The 19,349-nt window shown below is 46.7% G+C and overlaps 1 protein-coding gene and 1 long non-coding RNA gene across 6 annotated transcripts in view; one reads left to right on the top strand and one right to left on the bottom strand.

The window, feature by feature from the left end:
- The window catches only part of COL18A1 (collagen type XVIII alpha 1 chain), a 161,776-nt gene that overhangs the window by 115,388 nt on the left and 27,039 nt on the right, over positions 1-19,349 (top strand). For all 5 annotated transcript variants that reach the window (XM_019553636.1, XM_019553637.1, XM_019553634.1 and 2 more), the window contains exons 6-20: positions 373-479; positions 1,567-1,593; positions 4,134-4,349; positions 4,688-4,714; positions 5,239-5,301; positions 5,473-5,568; positions 7,626-7,679; positions 7,892-8,041; positions 8,738-8,800; positions 9,892-9,936; positions 14,759-14,899; positions 15,799-15,870; positions 16,525-16,551; positions 17,489-17,533; positions 17,830-17,892. In XM_019553636.1, the coding sequence (XP_019409181.1) occupies positions 373-479; positions 1,567-1,593; positions 4,134-4,349; positions 4,688-4,714; positions 5,239-5,301; positions 5,473-5,568; positions 7,626-7,679; positions 7,892-8,041; positions 8,738-8,800; positions 9,892-9,936; positions 14,759-14,899; positions 15,799-15,870; positions 16,525-16,551; positions 17,489-17,533; positions 17,830-17,892 (1,196 nt within the window). The remainder of the gene's footprint in view (positions 1-372; positions 480-1,566; positions 1,594-4,133; positions 4,350-4,687; positions 4,715-5,238; positions 5,302-5,472; positions 5,569-7,625; positions 7,680-7,891; positions 8,042-8,737; positions 8,801-9,891; positions 9,937-14,758; positions 14,900-15,798; positions 15,871-16,524; positions 16,552-17,488; positions 17,534-17,829; positions 17,893-19,349) is intronic.
- Positions 8,143-18,257, bottom strand: LOC109322603. The gene is made up of 3 exons (XR_002104427.1): positions 18,175-18,257; positions 16,099-16,181; positions 8,143-8,267 (listed from the first exon to the last, which is right to left on the bottom strand). It is a non-coding gene; the product is annotated as an uncharacterized LOC109322603 (long non-coding RNA).

Below are 19,349 nucleotides of genomic sequence, written 5' to 3'. Positions count from 1 at the left end.
CACTGAGTTCGCTAGTGGTAGGAGTAAAGGAACTCACAAGTCGTGGAATTTCTTCAGTTTGGGATTTTTTTAAAGCAGTTCTTTAGCTAGCAAAGATAGGACATTGAGAAGATCCATGAAGGAGCTTCATGTGTCCAGTGTTGTTCTGTTTTCACGTGCTTGGTGGTAGCAGCTAGTGTCTGCTTTGTAAATGGGGATCTTGGCTGCGATGGTACCAGAGTAGCCAGCCTTTGTCCTTGTTGTATCTTGTACAGGGCAGAGCACATTGCTTTATGACTGCCCTGCTCCCTGTATCCCCAGAGGCAGTGTGTCATTCCATTTAGCGCTCATCTGTCTCCCCAAGTATAATTATACCCACCTTTTGCTTTTCAGACACGGTTGGTCAAAAAGGTGAAAAGGGGGAGAAAGGAGAACGTGGTCCAAAAGGAGACTCCAGAACTGGTGGAGTTCCGTCCACAGGTGGTGGCAAAGGAGAAAAGGTCAGTGCGGCTGCATGGAACTTTTCTAGCAACTTCATCCAAGGGCATGTAGTTACAGTGCAAACTGTAGTGAACTAGTCCTCCTCAAACCCCAGGTTATGAATGCAGGCAGCAGTTCTGCTTCACTGCAGGAGGCTCAGTAGCTCTATCTCCCTCAGTACCTTGTCTAGCCTTGCCATCTGGGCACCACCCTCACAGACTCCTCACTGCAATTAGTGACGACCACAGCAGTGCACTTGGCTTTGTATGCTTGGTTTTGTGCAGTGCATGAGACCAGTGGGCCCATATGGATAGCAAAGTGGAATCAGCCAAGCCTGAATGACTTCAGGATCCAGACTTTGGTTGTGTAGCATGCCGTAGGAGGGAGGGAGAGAGGGATGAATGGCATTTAATTTTACTGTACACTGCTTCTTCCTAGAGCCACATGAGGGAACCCCTGATACGGTTCTACCAATGTTCATGTAGGGCGCATCCAGACAAGTGTTGACGCTGGGTTCCCTGAGGACAAGTAACAGTGGTGCACTTTGTGCTGCAGCTGCTTGTCTCTGGGGAATGCCTGTGCCACGTGCACTTCAGCATGCAGCAAGTTACCCCAGGGGGTGGTAGGGGAGGCTGGAGTCAGCACTGGGCTGGCCCCAGCAGCCTTAGCTGGGGTCCTGGAGGCCTTCCAGAGCTGCAGCCATGGTGATCCTGCTGGGCAGAGCCTGGCTGGCAGCCACAGTGTGGCTCCGAGTGGCCCAGCTCCACTTTTCAGCAGCATGTGCTGCCTGAGTGGGCTCTGCTCTGTTTGTTTGTTTTTTTCCTGTGGGTATTTTTTGGACACCTGGATATCCAGCAGTGCACACATGGGCAGTGTGCCCTTGCAGCATGGAGAACACCGGACTGTGTGGTATGTGCGTTGCAAATGTATTTGTAACACCACATACCGCACGGATGGACTCGTCTGGATGTGCCCGTAGAGTGGCTGCCACCCGTATCTGGTATCATGGAAAACACATCTGCACCTGCCTCACGGGTAGCTATCTGTTGGATTGTAAAACAGATAGTCCAGTCAGGTACCATAATCTTGTGCTTTTTGATTCTACAGGGAGAAAAAGGTGAACTTGGTGTTAAGGTGAGCACTGACTGTGGGGAAACGGGGGTTGGTGGGCCAGGCATTGAGGTGGACACCATGTGGGTAGTGCCAGGATTGAGGTGGATGTTCTGGACATATGGGCCCAGGTTGAGACTTGGCATTGAGAGAGGCTGCAAATTATTTTGATATGAAGACTGTGGTAGTGGAGTTGGGTGTTAAGATGGGCCAAGTGGACTTGGGGTCAGTATTTAATAGGTGTTTTCAGGGAAAGTGCTGTTGAGTTGTGTGGGCAGGTTTACACATGACTGCTGATAATAGTCTCTTTGAGTGTGTGCCCAGGCCATTAGCAATTGTGCTTTTCATGTGCCAACAAGAAGTGTTCACTGGGATCATTATTATCTGAAGTGCAGTGACTGACAACCAGAGTGACTATTCTTTTTAAGAACATAAGACTAGGTCCCTGAGACATGTAGAAGGCTTAAAAGCCAGAGCTATGCTGTTTAAAGAGGGCGCACAGGAACCCACTGCAGCTTAGTTGTACTCCTGGGAATATGGATGGCAGTCACACAACCACCTGGTCTTTGCTCAGTTCTCAACCCTCCTTTACTCCAGTGAGCTGCTGTGCTTAGCACAACTGCTTCCCAGAAACATGCCTCTTAAACAGGTTAGCTCAGTGTGAAAGTGTGATGTTGATATGAGCCAGGCTGGCAGGCAGTCAAGCATGAGTGACAGCTTCTAACAGTGGACTGTCACTGGTACAACCCAAGGTATGGCATCACAAATGCATCTGTCCAGATAAAGAGCCTTGAAATAGCCTGTGTTTTCCAGGCTTGTCAGTAAGGTACTTTATGCAGTGTAGCTGTCTCCTGGTCACACTCCCCCGGTAGCCAAAGGCATGTCACCTTAGATATTGAGGTGGTAGTGGTTGTTGCTAATAGTGGTACCCACTGTATGCCAGGCCCTTCCCAGACTCATAGATTTCATAGACATTAGGGCTGGAAGTAACCTTGGAAGATCATCGAGTCCAGCCTCCTGCCCCAGGGGCAGGAAGTCAGCTGGGGTCACAGGATCCCAGCAAGAAAAACATCCAGGTTTCTCTTGAAGGTGTTCAATGTAGGTGCTTGAACCACCTCTGGTGGCAGGCCATTCCAGACCCTGGGGGGCTCGGACAGTAAAGAAATTCTTCCTTATGTCCAGCCTGAAACGGTCTTGCAGGAGTTTATAACCATTTGACCTTGTCATCCCTTGGGGCGCTCCGGTGAACAAACGTTCCCCCAGATCCTGGTGAACACCCCTTATAAACTTATAGGTGGCCATCAGGTCACCCCTGACCCTGTGCTTTTCCAGGCTGAAAAGTCCCGTGGCTCTCAGCCTGTCATTGTAAGGTCTGTTTTCCTGACCTCTGATCATGCACGTGGCTCTTCTCTGGACTCTCCACATTCTTTTTGAATGTGGAGCCCAAAACTGGACGTAGTACTCCAGCTGCGGCCTCACCAAGGCCGAGTACAAGGGGAGAATGATGTCCTGGGATTTGCTTAAGAAGCATCTATAGATGCAAGCCCACTTTACTGGCTGCAGCATCACATTGCAGGCTCATGTTCATATTGTGGTCAATCCTGACCCCCAAGTTGCGTAGTACTGCCAAGCCTAGAGACATGCTGCAGGTTTTTCTTCCCAAAGTGGAGAACCTTGAATTTTTTGGTGTTAAACACCATCAGGTTCTCATCCGCCCATTTACTGAGGCTGTCAAGGTCAGCCTGGATTACCTCCCTGTCTTCGGGTGTAGGTGAGTATCATCAATGAACTTGGCCAGTCCACTTTTGAGTCCAATGTCCACATCATTAATGAAGATGTTGAACAATACAGGTCCAAGGACAGAGCCTTGGGGGACCCCACTAGTCACAGGGCACCATGACTATTGATCTCCATCAGCTACCACCCTCTGGGTCCGACCACAGAGCCAATTCCCCAGCCAACAGGTTGTGGTAAACCCGAGGCCACAGTTGGCCAGTTTTGCCAAAAGGTGATCATGGGATACAAGATTGAAGGTGTTTTTGAAGTCGAGATATATGACATCAGTCTCTTCCCTCTTGTCCAGCTGATAGGTCACCTGGTCGTAAAAGGAGATGAGATTGGTCAAGCATGAAGGATGGTTACTGCTTGGGACTCTCCAAGGATAGGGAGACAAGTAGACAGGAGTTAGGGAAGGGAAGTCTTCTTCTTCAGTCTTTGCCTGGGGAAGGAGTTGGAGGGAGACATGAGGGAAGCTCATTTACTGTCACTGAGTTTCCCCTGGCTGAGCATGAAAAAGTGGAGGCTGCTGCTGAACTGTCCATGGCAGCAAGTGCACAAAGGGAGACATTTCACATCTTGACAAGCCCAGAAAACTCCCAGAAACAAGGTGTTTCTTCTCTACATGAGACCAATAGAGCAAAATAGGTGGGCACTTGCTGGCAGGACCCTGCTTCCAGTGCTTTTCAGGGCCCAATGAAGGAGTTTGGCTGGGCCCAGGCCTCTCAGACTATGTTCAGTGTCTGACCATGCTCTGGTGATTCATTCTTTCCCTCTTTTATCCCCAGGGAAGTGCAGGATTTGGGTATCCAGGCTCAAAGGGCCAGAAAGGCGAGCCAGGTGCTCCAGGGGATCCTGGTCCTCCTGGCCCTCCAGGGCCCTCTGGAACCATCTTGCAGCACCAGGATGGCTCTGTGGTGGAGCATGTCACTGGGCCTCCAGGAGCCGTGGGCCCCCCAGGGCTTCCTGGAAAAGATGGTCTCCCTGGCAAGGACGGCGAGCCTGTGAGTAAACCCTTCCTCCACCCAGTGAGGGGACCAGGGAGCAGCCAGGCCCTCCCCAGGGGTGTGGAGCAGCCAATACCCTCCAGCCACAGGAGGCTACAGCAGGGCAGGAAGATGTCCTGACTGGTACTGCTGAAATCCCAACATCTGCAGTGGCAGTGGGAAGGTCATTGAGGGATGGTGAATGGGGAGGCTTTGGGCCTGCTGACTGGCACAGCCTGTGGGGGATTCCTGGGCGGGGGGCACAGTTGAGCTCTGTAGAAGCAGCAATATGTCTTTATTTGCAGCCTTTCCAGGCCTCTCTCTTATTTATTCTTTCCACTCTGTGTTGGCTCTAGGGGGATCCTGGTGAAGACGGCAAGCCTGTAAGTGTTACTACTTGTATCTACCATCCAAACCCATTGCACTTGTGTTAGGGCCTTGTTACACTGTAATTTTGGGAGCTCTTAACCTCTGGCTTGTCCTCATATTGATACCTGAAACTGTTTTAAACACTCACTAGGCAGCTCAAAGTGATACCACTCCAGGGCAGGATTATCTCTGATCCATGTTACCTGGTTTGTGTTGCACTAAGGTGCAGCCACTCTAGGCTACACCTTAGTGTAAACACTCCACCCCCTATTTCTCCCTCTCTTACCTGATCAAGCGCACTGCCCCCCTGCCCTCCCCAGCACCCCATTCACTCCCCCTCCTGCTTATTTGTAACTGCCCATGCTGTCAGGGAAGGGTTAACCTGCCCATGCTGAGGTTGGAACTGGGCTTCCTGAGAAGTTTAGTTTGTTACTTCCAGCAATGCAAATCTTTTCCTTGCTTTATACAGTGTGTGCAGTGAAATGTAGTGGGTTTTTCTTTCAGGCTCTCTCTTCTATCATGTCATTTCCCTTTGCAGGGTGACACTGGGCCCCAGGGATTCCCAGGAACTCCAGGGGAGCCTGGCCTCAAGGGTGAGAAGGTGAGTGTCTGGCCTTGGGGTAAAGTGGTAGCAAGGGCTGGGCTCTCTGAGCTGACACGGTTTGGCCCCCAGCCGGCATGTTTTTGAAATGTGATTCTACTTTGTGGGGCTCACATACAGTGGATAATAAATCTTCAGTTATATGCTCTATGATATCTTCTCTTTGCTTAGGGTGACCCAGGGGTCAGTGTGAGAGGATCCCCTGGACCGCCTGGCCCACCTGGCCCACCTGGGATACCAGGACTCTCATCTAAACAAGATAAGCTGGTACGTGTTGAGGGGATGGAAAGGCCTGGTGAGGGGGAGGTATGCTCTCACTCCTGGCTGACTGCTTTTGCCTGAGTGGGGTTCTGCTGTTTGACCTCAGTGTCAGGGACTTGTCTTCCTATGGTGCCACTAAAGGCACATATAGCTCAACTGTTCCCCTAGCCTGCAGTGTCCACATTACATGTCAGGTCCCTAAGAGTTAGTATGAGATCGCTAATAGCATGGTTCCACTTTTGCAGTTCCAAATTTGCTCAATTGCAGATGAACTTTTGAGGAAAAAATAATCAAAACTATTAATTTTGCTTAAGTTAGACTAAATTTCATCCCTATTGATAATATGTTATATGCCCTGTCATGTTAGACTGATATGTCATATGTTATATATAACAGAACATTCATGATATGGCATACAAATAATGTAATGTTATTTGTAATTTTTTTTCTATTTGTATTTTTATAATATCAGTTACAGTAGGAAATTACTGAATTTCTAATTAGAACAGTTACAAATGTCCTGTTAGACTATCAGTTGGGTAAACCAAGTAGCAATTAGCTGAATGTTAATTAGCAAACCAAATTACCAATTAGAATGCTAATTTCAAAATCAGTTTATAAAATAAAAATTGAAATGCAGAAATAAACTATAAAATATCATATGTTGAAATATACTATAAAAGCTGAAACATTTTGACTGTTATGTCATGTCACAGCGTATTATACATCATTCCACTTGCTTTATGTCATGTAACAGTTGAATTGATTTGACTTTAACATTACATTATAAATGAAAGTATAAAATATAATGACACTATTAAGTTAGGAAAGTCAAAACAAGCTTTCAACATGGGTTAACTAAAGTGTCATTTGAATTTTTTCCAAAAAGAAATGTTAAAATTCTATTTTGTGGGAAATTCTTAGATCTTGATTTGGAATGAAGAAAATTGAAATTGAACCCCCTACAGACGAGGTATTTGTGGGTGTCTCTAGATATGCTCTGGGGTGGTGGGGACACTTTAATTAGAGCCACTATAACTAAGCACCTGCAGCATCATATTCTGTATTCAGCATCCTGCACTTCAAAATGGTGGTGGGGGTGCTTGAACTAAAACTCATTCAATGAGCTTTAGTTCAAGTGCCCCCACCACCATTTTGAAGTGCAGGGATGCTGAAGAGATGTGATGCAGAGGCTGCTGGAGCATGCTAATTGAATCTACTCCGACGTGTGTTATTAGCGGAGCAAATGTCTGGTATGCAGCATATAGGTGCCCTGTAGGACCAGACAACTCTAGTCGCAGGACTCTCAATGATGTCACCATTAGCACCTTAGCTGTGGGTGAAATGATTTCAGGGTACAGATCTGCTCAGCATCCATGCACTTCTTTTTCAGGTCCTATTTAGACTTTGCTTGCAGGGGAAACACAAGACAGTGCCTCTGCCCCAGGGTGACTTATCCTCTGCTGTCATTGTTTAGACCTTGCCACTTTTTGCCGCTCTTGTGAATAGGGAAGGGATCTAAATCACTTCCCTTTCCCAGAGCTTCTCTTTGCTAGTTGAGCAGCCTGGTGAAATAGTCCGTGCTAAGTCCTTCAGTGCCTTCACAGGTGGATTGTCTTGGAGAAGAGGACCTGGATGGTCTATGCAGCAGATACCTGCATCCAAGCCTCATTTGATCACAAAAACAAGGGAATTATAACAAAGTTAATAAATGCATCAAACATCAGTGGAATATAATCTGGGCTCCATCAGGACTGTATGACACAGCAGGTAAATCCCAGAGTGACTGGTCTAAACAGCACTGTCATGGTTGGTCAAAAGCCTCCTACACAGGAGAGCCAATATCCTCATCCTGATAGACAGCCCCATCACATGGGAGTTATAGTAGTCTGGAAGAGCCAGCCAGAGCTTATGGTGTTCACAGTTATAAACCCTTCTTAAGTACTATAGGAGATCAGGGCCAGGAGATGCTGCTGATCTGAGTCAAACCTTAGTCTGTGGCATAAATGCTGTGCATCCCCACCTGACTGTAATCTTGTCCTCTCTGTGTGCTTCTATTCCAGACATTCATTGACATGGAAGGGTCTGGGTTTGCAGGTGATCTGGAAAGTTTGCGGGTGAGTGTGCAGGCCCAGGGAAGTGGGATGATCCAGTTGCATTTCCAAGGCTTTGTTTTGTTCAAGCCTCAAGTGTTTAGTGTGGGTAATGTTTAATAAGACTTGCTCAGAGCAGTCCTGTGTGACTGACCCACCCATCTTCCAGAGAGAACCTAGGAAGTGTGCAAGATCTGATTGTGCCCCCTACACATTATTTTTGTCCTCTCTCTCAGGGACCCCGAGGCCCACCAGGTCCCCCAGGACCTCCTGGTGTGCCTGGCCTGCCAGGAGAACCAGGAAGATTTGGGATGAACCACACAGCGATTCCAGGTCCCCCTGGCCTACCAGGCAAAGATGGAAGCCCCGGACTGCAAGGACCACCTGTAAGTGTGTGGAGGACAAGGCATGGTGGGTCAATGAGGGAATGGGGAAGATTGTGATCTGACCACTTAATCCAGAGCCATTCCTGGCACTTCTCCATGTTAAGTGTATTTTGAAGCCTGATTTTATGCAGTTCCCCAGCCATTTCCATTGTGATGACATGGCCAGGACAGGACTCTACAATGATGGCAGCATTTGGGTTGCTTGATGCCTCATGATGGTGACTTCCTAGAGGGACAAGAGAACGGGGTCATTGTTTTTCTTTGCAATTCTGTATGAACTGACCCCTTTCCTGGATCTGATAGCAGTCACCCATGGCACAGTTTGTGCTGCATTTGATGGTGTGCGTAGCTGAGGTTATCACAGGATTACAGCTAGGGAACTTGCTGGTGGAGGTTTCTGAGGAAATGCATCTTCTCGAGGAATTGCTAATCAATCCCTTTGCTTATATGTGTCTGACAGGGAGTGTAATGTACAATAATGACTGTCACTGAAAACTAAAAGGAGTCTCCATGGGCTCTATATGAATACCATAGTCTTTAATGCACAATGTAATAGTCTTGATGGTGCTGAGGGTGGGCATATGGGACAGTTTCTCACAGGTAAAGGGTGTGGGGTTATTGCAATTGACAGAGCTGATAATAGCCAGTTCTTAAACCTCTCTTCAAACTGAGGTTCTCTCTTTTTAACCTTTCCAGGGTCCTCCAGGTCCTCCAGGAAGAGACGGGTTACCTGGCCAGCCAGGATTCAGAGGAGAGAAGGCATGTGTCCCCTCTCTGCATGGTGCTTGGTAGAACTGGGACATCCTTACAGTAACATGTTACTGAGAGAGAAGCAGAGCTCCACAGACCAGCTAGCACTGTCTGTCCTGACCTGGAGTCAGAGAGGCCTTTTTAGTACAATAGTAGAAGTCTGTTGTACATAATAAATGAATATAGGCTTAACTGGCCAGTGCAGTGGAAAGCATGATGGAACAGTCTCTGTGGGCCTTGTTACACCATAATTTTGGATGGCTTCTAGAACTCTTAACCCCTAAATTGTCTGCACATTAACACCTTAAAGTGGTTTTAAGCACTCATTATGCAACTCAGTGTTATGTCACTCCAGGGCACTACCCAGCTCCTGTTCCATTAACATGTAACCACTCCCCACAGATGTGCTGCCCAAGTTGAAGTCCTCCAGTGTCCCAGGATATCTTGCACCCCTACCCCTACAGCAGGGAGAGAAGTCTGTTCTGGCTCCCCAGTCCTCTAGTGGCAATTTACAGTTACAGCTCCTAGTCCTGTCCCTGCTCACCAGGCCTCTAGTGGCAAGTCACAGCTATCCCAGTGGGGGACAGTCAGAAGGTTTTTAGACTAAGGGTGTGACTGTTCCAAACTCTAAGCTAACACTAACACCAGTCAGCATCTGTGTGGCTCACAGTGTAAGGTGCAACAAGGCCCTATGGGTGCTTACAGGCCAAGTGCAGCTGTGCTGTATGTGATGTAGGTTCCATATTAAAAGCAAGCTGGTGGCAAAAAGCAGTGTGTTGTAACTAGAGGTGCACCGATACATTGGTCTGATATCGGATCGGTACAAATATAAAGAAAATTGTCTATATTAGAAATCGGCCTGATGTGGCCGATAATTAGGCCAATAAATGGCCCACGCATGCGTGCAGCCACAGTGCAGTACGTAGGCAGTGAGGAACACAACCGGCAGTGTGGAGAGCTGCGTGCAGCTGTGATAAGTCTGTTGTGGAGGAAGGAGGGGAGGGCAGATCAAGGCCCCTCTCACAAATAAGACATCAGACAATGTCTGTTTCTACCCTATCTGTGTGAAGTTTCACTCCTCTTTCTCTCCTTTTTCCTAGGGTGATTCCGGTGATTTAGGCCTTCCTGGAGCTCCTGGACCCAAGGTACAGTACCATGCTCATGGGGTTTTCTAGTTCTGTGACTGTGCAGCAGTTTCCCCTTGTAGCACTGACTCTTTTCTGGGAAACAAGGAAACTGTTCTGGAATTAGCACCCACATTTCAGTTGAATTATGTCTGCCTTCATTTAAATTCCATTGTATCCATGTACGACTGCAGCTTCTCATCCAAATATTTGATCACTGTGGCTTAAAAGGAAAGCCCACTGGAGTCATCTTGAAGAGCTCTGAAGTGTACCCAAGAGCACGGAAGGCGCTGGGGCAAAGTGGCATTTTTTGCAGTGTGTGGCTTGTATGTGTTTCTAGGGGTGTGTTGGGCAGTGGCAATAGAGCAGTTTTCTGAGTTCTGACCCCTGCTTTTCTACTGAACTGATTTTGTGACCTTGCTCAAGGAACATTCTGTGTCTGCACTTTCCCACCTGTAAAATGGAGATGTTGAATATTTATTTAACTGTTGGTCAAGAGCCTTCAAATCAATGGCTACAGCTGGTGTGCAGGCTTGCTGTAAAAGCTAGTGTTCAATAACAGTTAGTGTGACAGAGCCAGGAAAGAATCATCTGCCTTCTGCACCATCATTTTATTGAAATAATCCCAGCCCTGCCCATGTGTTTGTGTGGGCAGTACTGAAGGTGAGAGTGTCTCTGCATAAACCTGTTCCACATGTATTTGTAGTTAGGGCAAGACACAATTTGGCTGTCTGAGCTTGCAGTATGACCAGTGGAAATACCATATTTACCTAAATCCAAAACGACTTTGAATTTATGACAGCTGTCTCATAATTAGATTCTATACATGGAAAAGTATACTTTGTATCATCATAAATTCATCTGCCCCACTGCTGTGGCAAAGAAAGCAGCAGCAAGGGGGAAAACAGCAGTGGGGAGGCAGTCACCCTGTCCCTCCCTCCCCCAACCCCGCTGGCCCTCAATACCACTTGCCCTCCCTGCAGCTGGGTCCCCCAGGTGTCTGCCCCCTCTGCCACTTCCCACTCCCTTCCCCCCAGTTCCTACTGGCCCAGCCAGTTGCTCCCTTCTGCTTCTCCTTACCCCGTGCAGTGGCTCTGGCTTCAACTCCAGCCCTAGGTACAGAGCAAATGCTGGCTTTGGCCATGGCCAGGAAGCAGTGGCAGCTCCAACCCTGACCTGGGGCCGGGCCCAAGCCAGAGTCAGAGTAGCTCCACCACCCCATACCATATAGTCTCTCTGTGGTCTCGCTCAGGCTCCTTTCCCCCTGCAGCATGTCATCTCTCCTGAACTCACCCCCTGCACTGTGTGAGTTTCCCCACACTTGCCTTTCCCATTGCAGCTCGGTCTCCCCTGGGTTGGAGCTGGAGGTACACCTGGAGCCGCTTGCCCCAGTCCATACTAGCATCCAAGTTGAGGTTTCTTTTTCTCCATGTTTAATAGGAAAAAAATCTTGTCTTGGGTACGAGTAAATACGGTAGCTCAATTTAATGAATGCCTTTGGCACATATGATGCAGAGTCACTGAAGTGGGAAAAGGCCATGATCCTGCCAGCTCATTTGAGTGTAACTTTGCCCACTCCTTATGAGAAGGAAACAACAACTATGCCTAAACTTTCACAATGTTTTGACCTAAATCTGTAATACCACAATATCCTTTTTAAAGTTATTCTTCTGATTTTTCTGCTTTAAAATGACATGCGACCTTAAAACTAGTTGCGCAGTACAAACCTCCTTATTGTGCATACCAGTTTGCTTCCTGGTTTCCTTGTCATGCTATGGGATCTCTATTTAATTTGCTATTACACTTTCTTGATATAATTATTTTATTTTGCTCAGAAAGCTGCCAAAGCACTCGAAGAAAACAAAGCAAATTTTTCATACCCAACAGAGATTATACTTGGGTGTTTTTTTGCTGGAAGCACTGCACAGAATAAATAGGATTCAAAACAGTTAAAATTAAGTAAAGTCAAAGTTTTGAGGCTATAAAACTGGCAGAAATATGTTTAAATAGTAGACAAGACCCCACACTAAAAATGGAAACCCAGAACCTAAATCCAGGGGTTGATCTACCTGGGAAGAGATATGTTGATCAACTGACTTATAACAACTGTCATTTTTGCAACAATGTTCCAGCTGACTTGCAATCCCCAACAGTATGTGAGTTCCAGATGAAAAGGATTGAACTGTGACATTAGACAGCCCCTTACTTAGGGAGAGTGCTCCCTCAGCCTCCAGATTGCCCACTCTGGTTCTCATTCCCTGCATATTGTTGTTGTAATATTTTATTGTGCGACTCCCATTCTTCCTGTCCTGCTCTCCACATTTCACCTATAGCAGATGTAATCTTCTGTTATGCTATTACTCCCATTATCTCTCGTAGTAGAAGGCCTAGAGAGAGTGAGTGAGAGAGACCAACCAAACCAAATCTCTTGTGCATTGGCACAAAGTCCAAACTCCAGCAGTTTAGCAAAGGACTGAGGTGTCTGCTCAAATCCATTCCAGTTCAGTAGCAGGCTGTACATATTCATGCTTTGCTGGAGTTGGCACCTACTACTTGGCTGAACTGAGGGCTACATTCTAAGATGTCCTGTTTACCACAGGAGATGTGGCATTGTGCATGACAACAGTGAGACCAGTGTGTTGCTCCTGTCACAGTCAAACTCTTTTCTAAGGGTCTCGGGGGAATTTCACTGGTGTGGAGGGTGAATTTTGTTGGGAGTGGGGAATGGACTCAAGGAAGCAATGTCAATATTGTATTGTGGAGGTGGCTCTTGTTTAGATACAGCATTATAACTGAAAGGTGAACGCTGCACCCTGTGCAGATTGCACAGATCTCTCAAAATTTAAAAAGAGCAACAAAACAAGTTGTAGATTTTTACCAGGGCATTGAGTTATCTGCCTGACTGGAGCAAGGCAGTTCATCTCAGTGACAGAATGTCACTGGAACTTCAGGAATTACACAGTATAACTTGTGTTTGACCAAGGGCATTCTCACCACGGAGTGTCAAATTCCTGGGTCCCCTTCTGTTGAGAGGCCTTTTCCAACCAGGCAAGATGTGCATCTATTAAGCTACACTGAGATCCGAAGGCCAGATCTTCACCTTGTGTAAACTAGATCAGGATCTGCAAGTCAGTGGAGCCAGTTTACACCATCTGTGAAAGAACCTCGCCTCTAGATATTACTTCTAGTGCAGAATCTGGTATTGATATAACAGAAGATACTAATGCAAAAATCCCAACAAGCCCATTTCCCATCTAATGCCAGCTTTGGAACAGCCTGGGGCTGTCGCATTTAGTCTGTCACCCACACTCATTGTTTCATGATCTGCTCATCACTCTTCTCTCTGTCTCCACTCACTTTTCTCCCATCTAACCAGAGCAAACTGCCTCCTATCCCTTCCTACCTGTTAGAGCTTCTTTCTTACTACTCCACATCCCCACCCATGGGAGAGGCAAGGTTTGAGGTAATGGCACCGTGCATGCATGCAGATGGCATGACTTAGATAGATACCTGCATTTGTCATTCACTTTTTCAAAATAAGATAATCCAATGGTGAGAAAAGGTGTGTTTCTGCATGTCCTAGAATCATAGAAAATGAGGGGTTAAAAAGGACCTCAGGAGGTCATCTAGTCCAGGCTCCTGCTGGCAACACAGGAACTGAAACTATTCTCAAACAAAAGGCAAAGCAGGAAATATTAAAGGCTATCCCCTCATCTGGGTGAACATCGTAGTTCTTTTTATTGTGGTTTACAGTACTTATAAAAACATGCAGTGCAAACAGAAAAGCATTTACACTGCTGGCCTTTTAATTGCTACTGCCAGAGTGGCTCATAACGTGTGTACATGTGCATATAATATAGTTAACAATTACTGCTGAATATTGCTCCTTCTGCATGTAGTTTAATTCTATATTGTTCTGCTCCTGTGTAATGCTTAACTTTCTGAGAGACAGATATCAATCAGTCTGTTACAAAGTAAAACTGATTACAGTCTCCATTTCCATGCTGTCTCCCAGATCAGGTTTAAAAGTATGCAGTCAGCAAGGATGACACTATGAATCCCCCCCCCCCCGTAGCATGAGAATGAAGCTGGCAGCTCTCAGTGTTTCAGTCTGAGCTCTTGTTGGATGTCTAGAATTCTTCTAGTACACAGTGGAAAAATTCTAGATTTTAAATAAATAAATATTTCATATTTAACTTGAAAAAATTGATGCTGGGCTTTCCTTGTACCCTGTATATAGTTGGAGAGAGGCATGTTGGCTTCCCAGCTCTGCAGACCTTTGAACAGCATTGCTGAAAGAAAACTGTGGTTGGTGGTCTCAGACTGGCCCCTAGTGGACATTTTCCATACTGCAAAAGCACTGGCTGATGATGAGAAATACCATTGTCAGGCTCTGCTGGGAAAAGGACGTGGAAGTGCAGGGCAGGGCCTGGGTGCACAGCCAGAACTGTCTGGGCACAAGGCCTTACCCTCTCTCTACTGGGATCTAACTTCAGCTATGAGTTCCTCACCTCGCTGAAAAGCACTGAAGGTGCATGCTTTTCTCTGCATTATAACACAGTCTAATAGAGCAGACAGTCCTGTGATCTGCTCTGAGACATGGCCAACTGACGAAGTTTTGTGGGTCTGTGCAACTGTGAACTCTCATTTTACTTACCTGGCTTGCTCAGCCTTGGCTTATGCTTTTGGTTTCTGCTGGGGGAGAGGAAGTCCTCTCTCCTTGGCTCAGAAGCTTATTAGAACCCATTGCCTTGGTCAGACAGATGTAGAAGCCCTTTAAAGAGTAGGAGCTCCCCTGATTGCATGACTGTATCACATCTCTACTTTATTTTCTCCCATGCAGGGCAGTAAAGGAGAAACTGGGCCACAAGGATCCCCAGGGGAAACAGGGTTGGCTGGCCTTCCTGGACCTATTGGACCCCGAGGACAGCCAGGTCTCCCTGGTCCTCCTGGACCTCCAGGGCCAGGCTATGAAGCTGGTTTTGTAAGTACCAGTGATGGTAATCGTTGCATGCCTGCTGGTGTGGCTGTGCCTGCGAGGGCTTAAAGAGGCAGGGCTGGAAGAGACCTCCAGAGGTCATCTAGTCCAACCCCCTGCCTGAGACAGGATCATCCCTACCCAAACAGTCCTGTACAAATCCATAATCATAACCTCTTAGTTAAACTACAGTCAACCCTAAACAACAGAAGACATAACAGCGTAACCTGCCACAGGTAAAGCAAGAGAACTAAGCCAGGCAATATCCTGCTTCTGTAAAAGGTTGTTAACATACACTCAAGAGGTCCCAGGTAGAGCGCCCCTTGTTATAGAAGAAGATAAAAACACCTGTGCTCCATACCAATTGGACCAGGGGGTAAAATTCCTTCCTGACCCCAGATATGGTGATCGGTCTGACTCTGCATGGAAAAACCTTCTTTGGGCTAAGTCTTGGGTGCTGTAAAGGCCACCTCTCCCAAGCCGTGATCCTACAACAGGGTGCATTTGTACTGATAGGTCTTTGCAGCTGTGAGGCTCAGGTGGACCATTTCGGTGTGGGGTCCCCCTGCCCATATTCATTGGGCCTTTCCAGGTATTTCCTAAATTGCAGGTCCCAGAGATGAGTTGGGTGGAAAAGGGTCTTCTCTTTGGCCGTTGAGGAAGCTAACTTACATGGGTAGCCTACACTGACTGCCAGACTCTGGGAATCCTGAAGAGCTGGAGCAGTGTCGCAGGTGTTTTGTTAAAAAGAAGAGGGTGCAGGTACCTGCTAGGCACCAGACTCTCTCCTCTGTGCTGTAGCTCCCTGTTTATACTACACACCTGCTTGGTATGTGCTTGGTATGACTTCTGCGTCAGGAGCCTTGGTCCTATGCTTAAATTTCAGCCAGATTTTCTTGCCCTAGGGTGATATGGAAGGCTCAGGCATGCCAATTGTTTCCAGTGTTCCTGGGCCACGTGGACCTGAAGGGCCACAGGTAAAACTCATCTCAGTCTTTTAATAAGCCCTCTTACCCCTTCCTGAGGATTTGCCTACCCTGCCCACTAAAATAGGCACTCTACAGAGTCCTAAGCAAGGGATTTAACTCCCCAAGCCCCAGGCTTCATGCTTTGCTGCCTAAAGTTACAAAGCATGTGACAGGACTCAGCTTTGCAAAAGCCTTGCCTCAGCCTTCACTACCCCACGTGTGCCAGAAAACCCATACCTGAATGGGGTCCCAAATAACAGTACTGTCATACAACTGGAACAGTTCCCATTCACAGTCTTAGCTGTTACGGCTATGCATTGCTGTTGAAGAGAAAAAAAGAAAGTGCCCCAACATGACTCCTTAGACTTCATAGTTATCCCTGAAAGGACAGTGCTAGGGTGGCTTGTCCTGCCCTGTCACATGGCAGGTTAGGGGCATTTTCAGAGCAGGGAAGGACAAGTCCTGAAAAGAACATTCTTTCATTTGGAGCAGAAGATGTCTTTAGATCTCTGTTACTGTGCAGTCAAATTAACAACAAATCTTAATGTGCTTCTTGGTGAAAGAGTCTTTCCGGGGAGCTGGGAGGATAAACTTTCCTTTGGCTCCTGATGTTTGGAAGAATTCACCTGTTGCCATGTTTTATTTGTTCCCCTTTTTATGTAGGGGCCACCGGGACTCCCTGGACTCAAGGTCAGGATACATTTTGAATCTGTTCCTCTGCAATGATAGGACTTGCGTGGTTTCATCCACAGCAGACCATTACAGTGAGATGTTTTCTCTGCTAAGAGCTGCTACCCCAGTAGCTGAGCCTGACCCCTGTTTCTTAGCATGGTCACTAGGAATCTTTCCTTTGTAGCCTTTTAACATCCATCCTGGTGTATGTTATGGAAGAGGATAATCTCTTCTATAATATGTGTTAAGCAACAGATATTGGAGTGTGCCAAGAGTAATTTATGTCTGTGGACAGAGTAGCAAGATCTGGTTAGAATATTATGCTGCTGTCTTAATACAAAGTTATTCCAGCAAGTCTGTGTATGGCCCATTCCTATACAGCTTTGATCCCTGCACTTCAGAGGGCTACCATTGTCCAGCTGGTGTTCACTGATGGACAGTGTGCAAATGCAGACACTTGGGGAAAAATCCTGAACCACTGAAGTGATAGGAATTTTAGCACTGATAAGCAGAGTAAGGATTTCAGTCCTGGACTTTTCTGTAATACTCATTAGTGCTCTGCCTCTGCTGGGAATTCATTCTCCTGAATCAGTGCCTGCCACATTGCCTTCTTGCTGAGGAGTGGTGGAAGTTTGTTTGAGCATACCACTCAAACCCCAAGACCAAGGGGTTGTTTCCCAAGGCACAAAGGGTGACTAGGGCTCTGACTCCTGCAGGAAGTCTTTGGGAGTCAGGCAAAGGGTATCAAACTGCCTTCTGAGCTTTGGAAATCTTTGCCTTAGTAGCAAGTGTCGTGCTGGCAATGTTGTGACTTGGACAGATACTGATAATAGTTTTCAACCCTTTGGTCCCCTCACACAGCTTGTAAGAGACATCTCATTTGTTGGTGCATGCAAACTGTGCCACAGACAGAATGGCTGCTTCTCTCATTTGCTTACTTTTCTTTACCTTTTAGGGAGACGTTGGCAGTTCAGGTCAGCCTGGTGTACCAGGACAAAAGGTAGGACCCCTTCATACAGCTTCAGAAAATCTTAAGACCTCTGCCACTGCTCTTCTGAGTGTTAGCTTTGGAGGGGCTGTGGGCCCACTCCTGCTTCTACCCATTTCCATGAGTGGCTTTCTGATGGCACTGTTGGGAGGTGGGCGAGGCCCCATATCATTGAAACTTTGGAACTCTTGGAATAATGCCTTGTTGTACTACTCCGTATAAACTGACGTGGAGCGAGATCTTTCAGGCCAAAGGTTAAATTGCAGTATGATATGATTGTCCTCCCTCTCTCTCTCTATTTATTACAGGGAGATCCTGGTACTCCAGGGACAAATGGTCAGCCTGGATTGGAGGGCTTCCCAGGACCTCAGGTGAGTGCAGGAATTACCATCAATGATGGTTTGTAGTGGTCAGCCAGGAACAAGTGGGAAAGGCCACTCTAAAAAGTCCGTCTTGTTTGGAAAGAGGTACTCTCCACTTAGATTATTTACCTGCAGGTCATTCCAAATGGTTGTGCTGTCTGTCACAGATATTTTTAAGCTGAGTAGTCTGAGTTGGTTTCAGTTATGGAGTCACGGAGTTGAAATTCCGCATGCAGATGTCTCTGCTGCTTTTCTGCAGGTGCTAGTCTCCCCACCTATGTGGTTACCTACCAGCCACACTGGATTGTCTCTTTTCATCAGCTGGGTAGCCATCTTGCGCTGCTGATTTTCCTCTCCCACTTGGTGACTGTCCCTTTCCAGACAGTGCTGGGAACCTCCAGCTAAGCGTGTGCTGGTTCCCACGTGCTGGGGTAGCAGCCAGTTAAATGAGGCCTGTGTTCATGGAGTCACTTGGAATAACAGTGCCTTCAGCCGGACGGATTGATTCAAATCAAGACTATTTGAACCAGTTATTTAAATAATGATTTCAGTTACCAAGTGAAAAGTCTCAATTTAAATAGTCACTTTTGTTGTACTTCAGCTAGTTTCTTTAAAAAAGTACATTGTTATTCATTGCTATAACTATCAGAACAAGTAGACTTACAACTCAGTAGAGTGGTTTCAATTGACTTAGTACATTTCTTTACCCATCGATGAGATTACAGTGTACTGTAGGTGTACAGGTTGTAGCCATAATGGTCTACAGGCAAAAGGAGCCAGAACTCGTGGCAGAGGTGATATCTTTTATTAGATCAACTAGATATTTACAAAAAAAAAAAGACTTTTTAAAAAAATATCTAGGTGGTCTAATAAAAGATATCACCTCTGCCACGAGTTCTGACAGTACACTTCAGGGATGTGAAAGGTTAAATGATTAATTATTTAATTAGTAAGTGCTGTGATAACTGCTTAATATACTGCTCATCTTTTAGCTTGTGGCAAGTGTGGTCTGGCAGGGAAGGGAAGCCATGGGGTGCCCTAGCAGGTATCAGAAGGCAGCAGGGCAGATGGGAGAGAGAAGGAGGAGAAGGGGAGGAGGCAGAGGGACTAATACCCATAGCCTAAGAGGAAAACAGCAGGCAGCCTAATGAGTCATCAGTTAAGCAATTAGCTGCTCCTTCACAAGTGCTCCCTCCCAGCAGTGCTTCATATTGGCTGTGTTATCTGGCTGGGTGTGCCTCCTTCCCCTGCCCCCACCAGTCAAAGAGCCCCAGGAGCCATAGCAGCTCCCAGCAGCATTTGTGTCCCATCTAGTGTGCTACTACCAGTTAATCACAGAAAGTTAGGGTTGGAAGGGACCTCATTGTTTAAATCATGTGATTAGAGGAGGTTAAATGAATATTTTTAAATGATATTTACATCCTGAATACATTTATTTAATTATATAGTTCAGCAGTCAGCAATCT

The sequence above is a fragment of the Crocodylus porosus genome, unplaced genomic scaffold (genome assembly GCF_001723895.1).
Source record: "Crocodylus porosus isolate Cpor-Errol unplaced genomic scaffold, CroPor_comp1, whole genome shotgun sequence".
Classification (NCBI taxonomy): domain Eukaryota; kingdom Metazoa; phylum Chordata; order Crocodylia; family Crocodylidae; genus Crocodylus; species Crocodylus porosus.
Note: the sequence above shows the minus strand (reverse complement) of the source record. Positions and strands in the feature narration are given on the sequence as shown.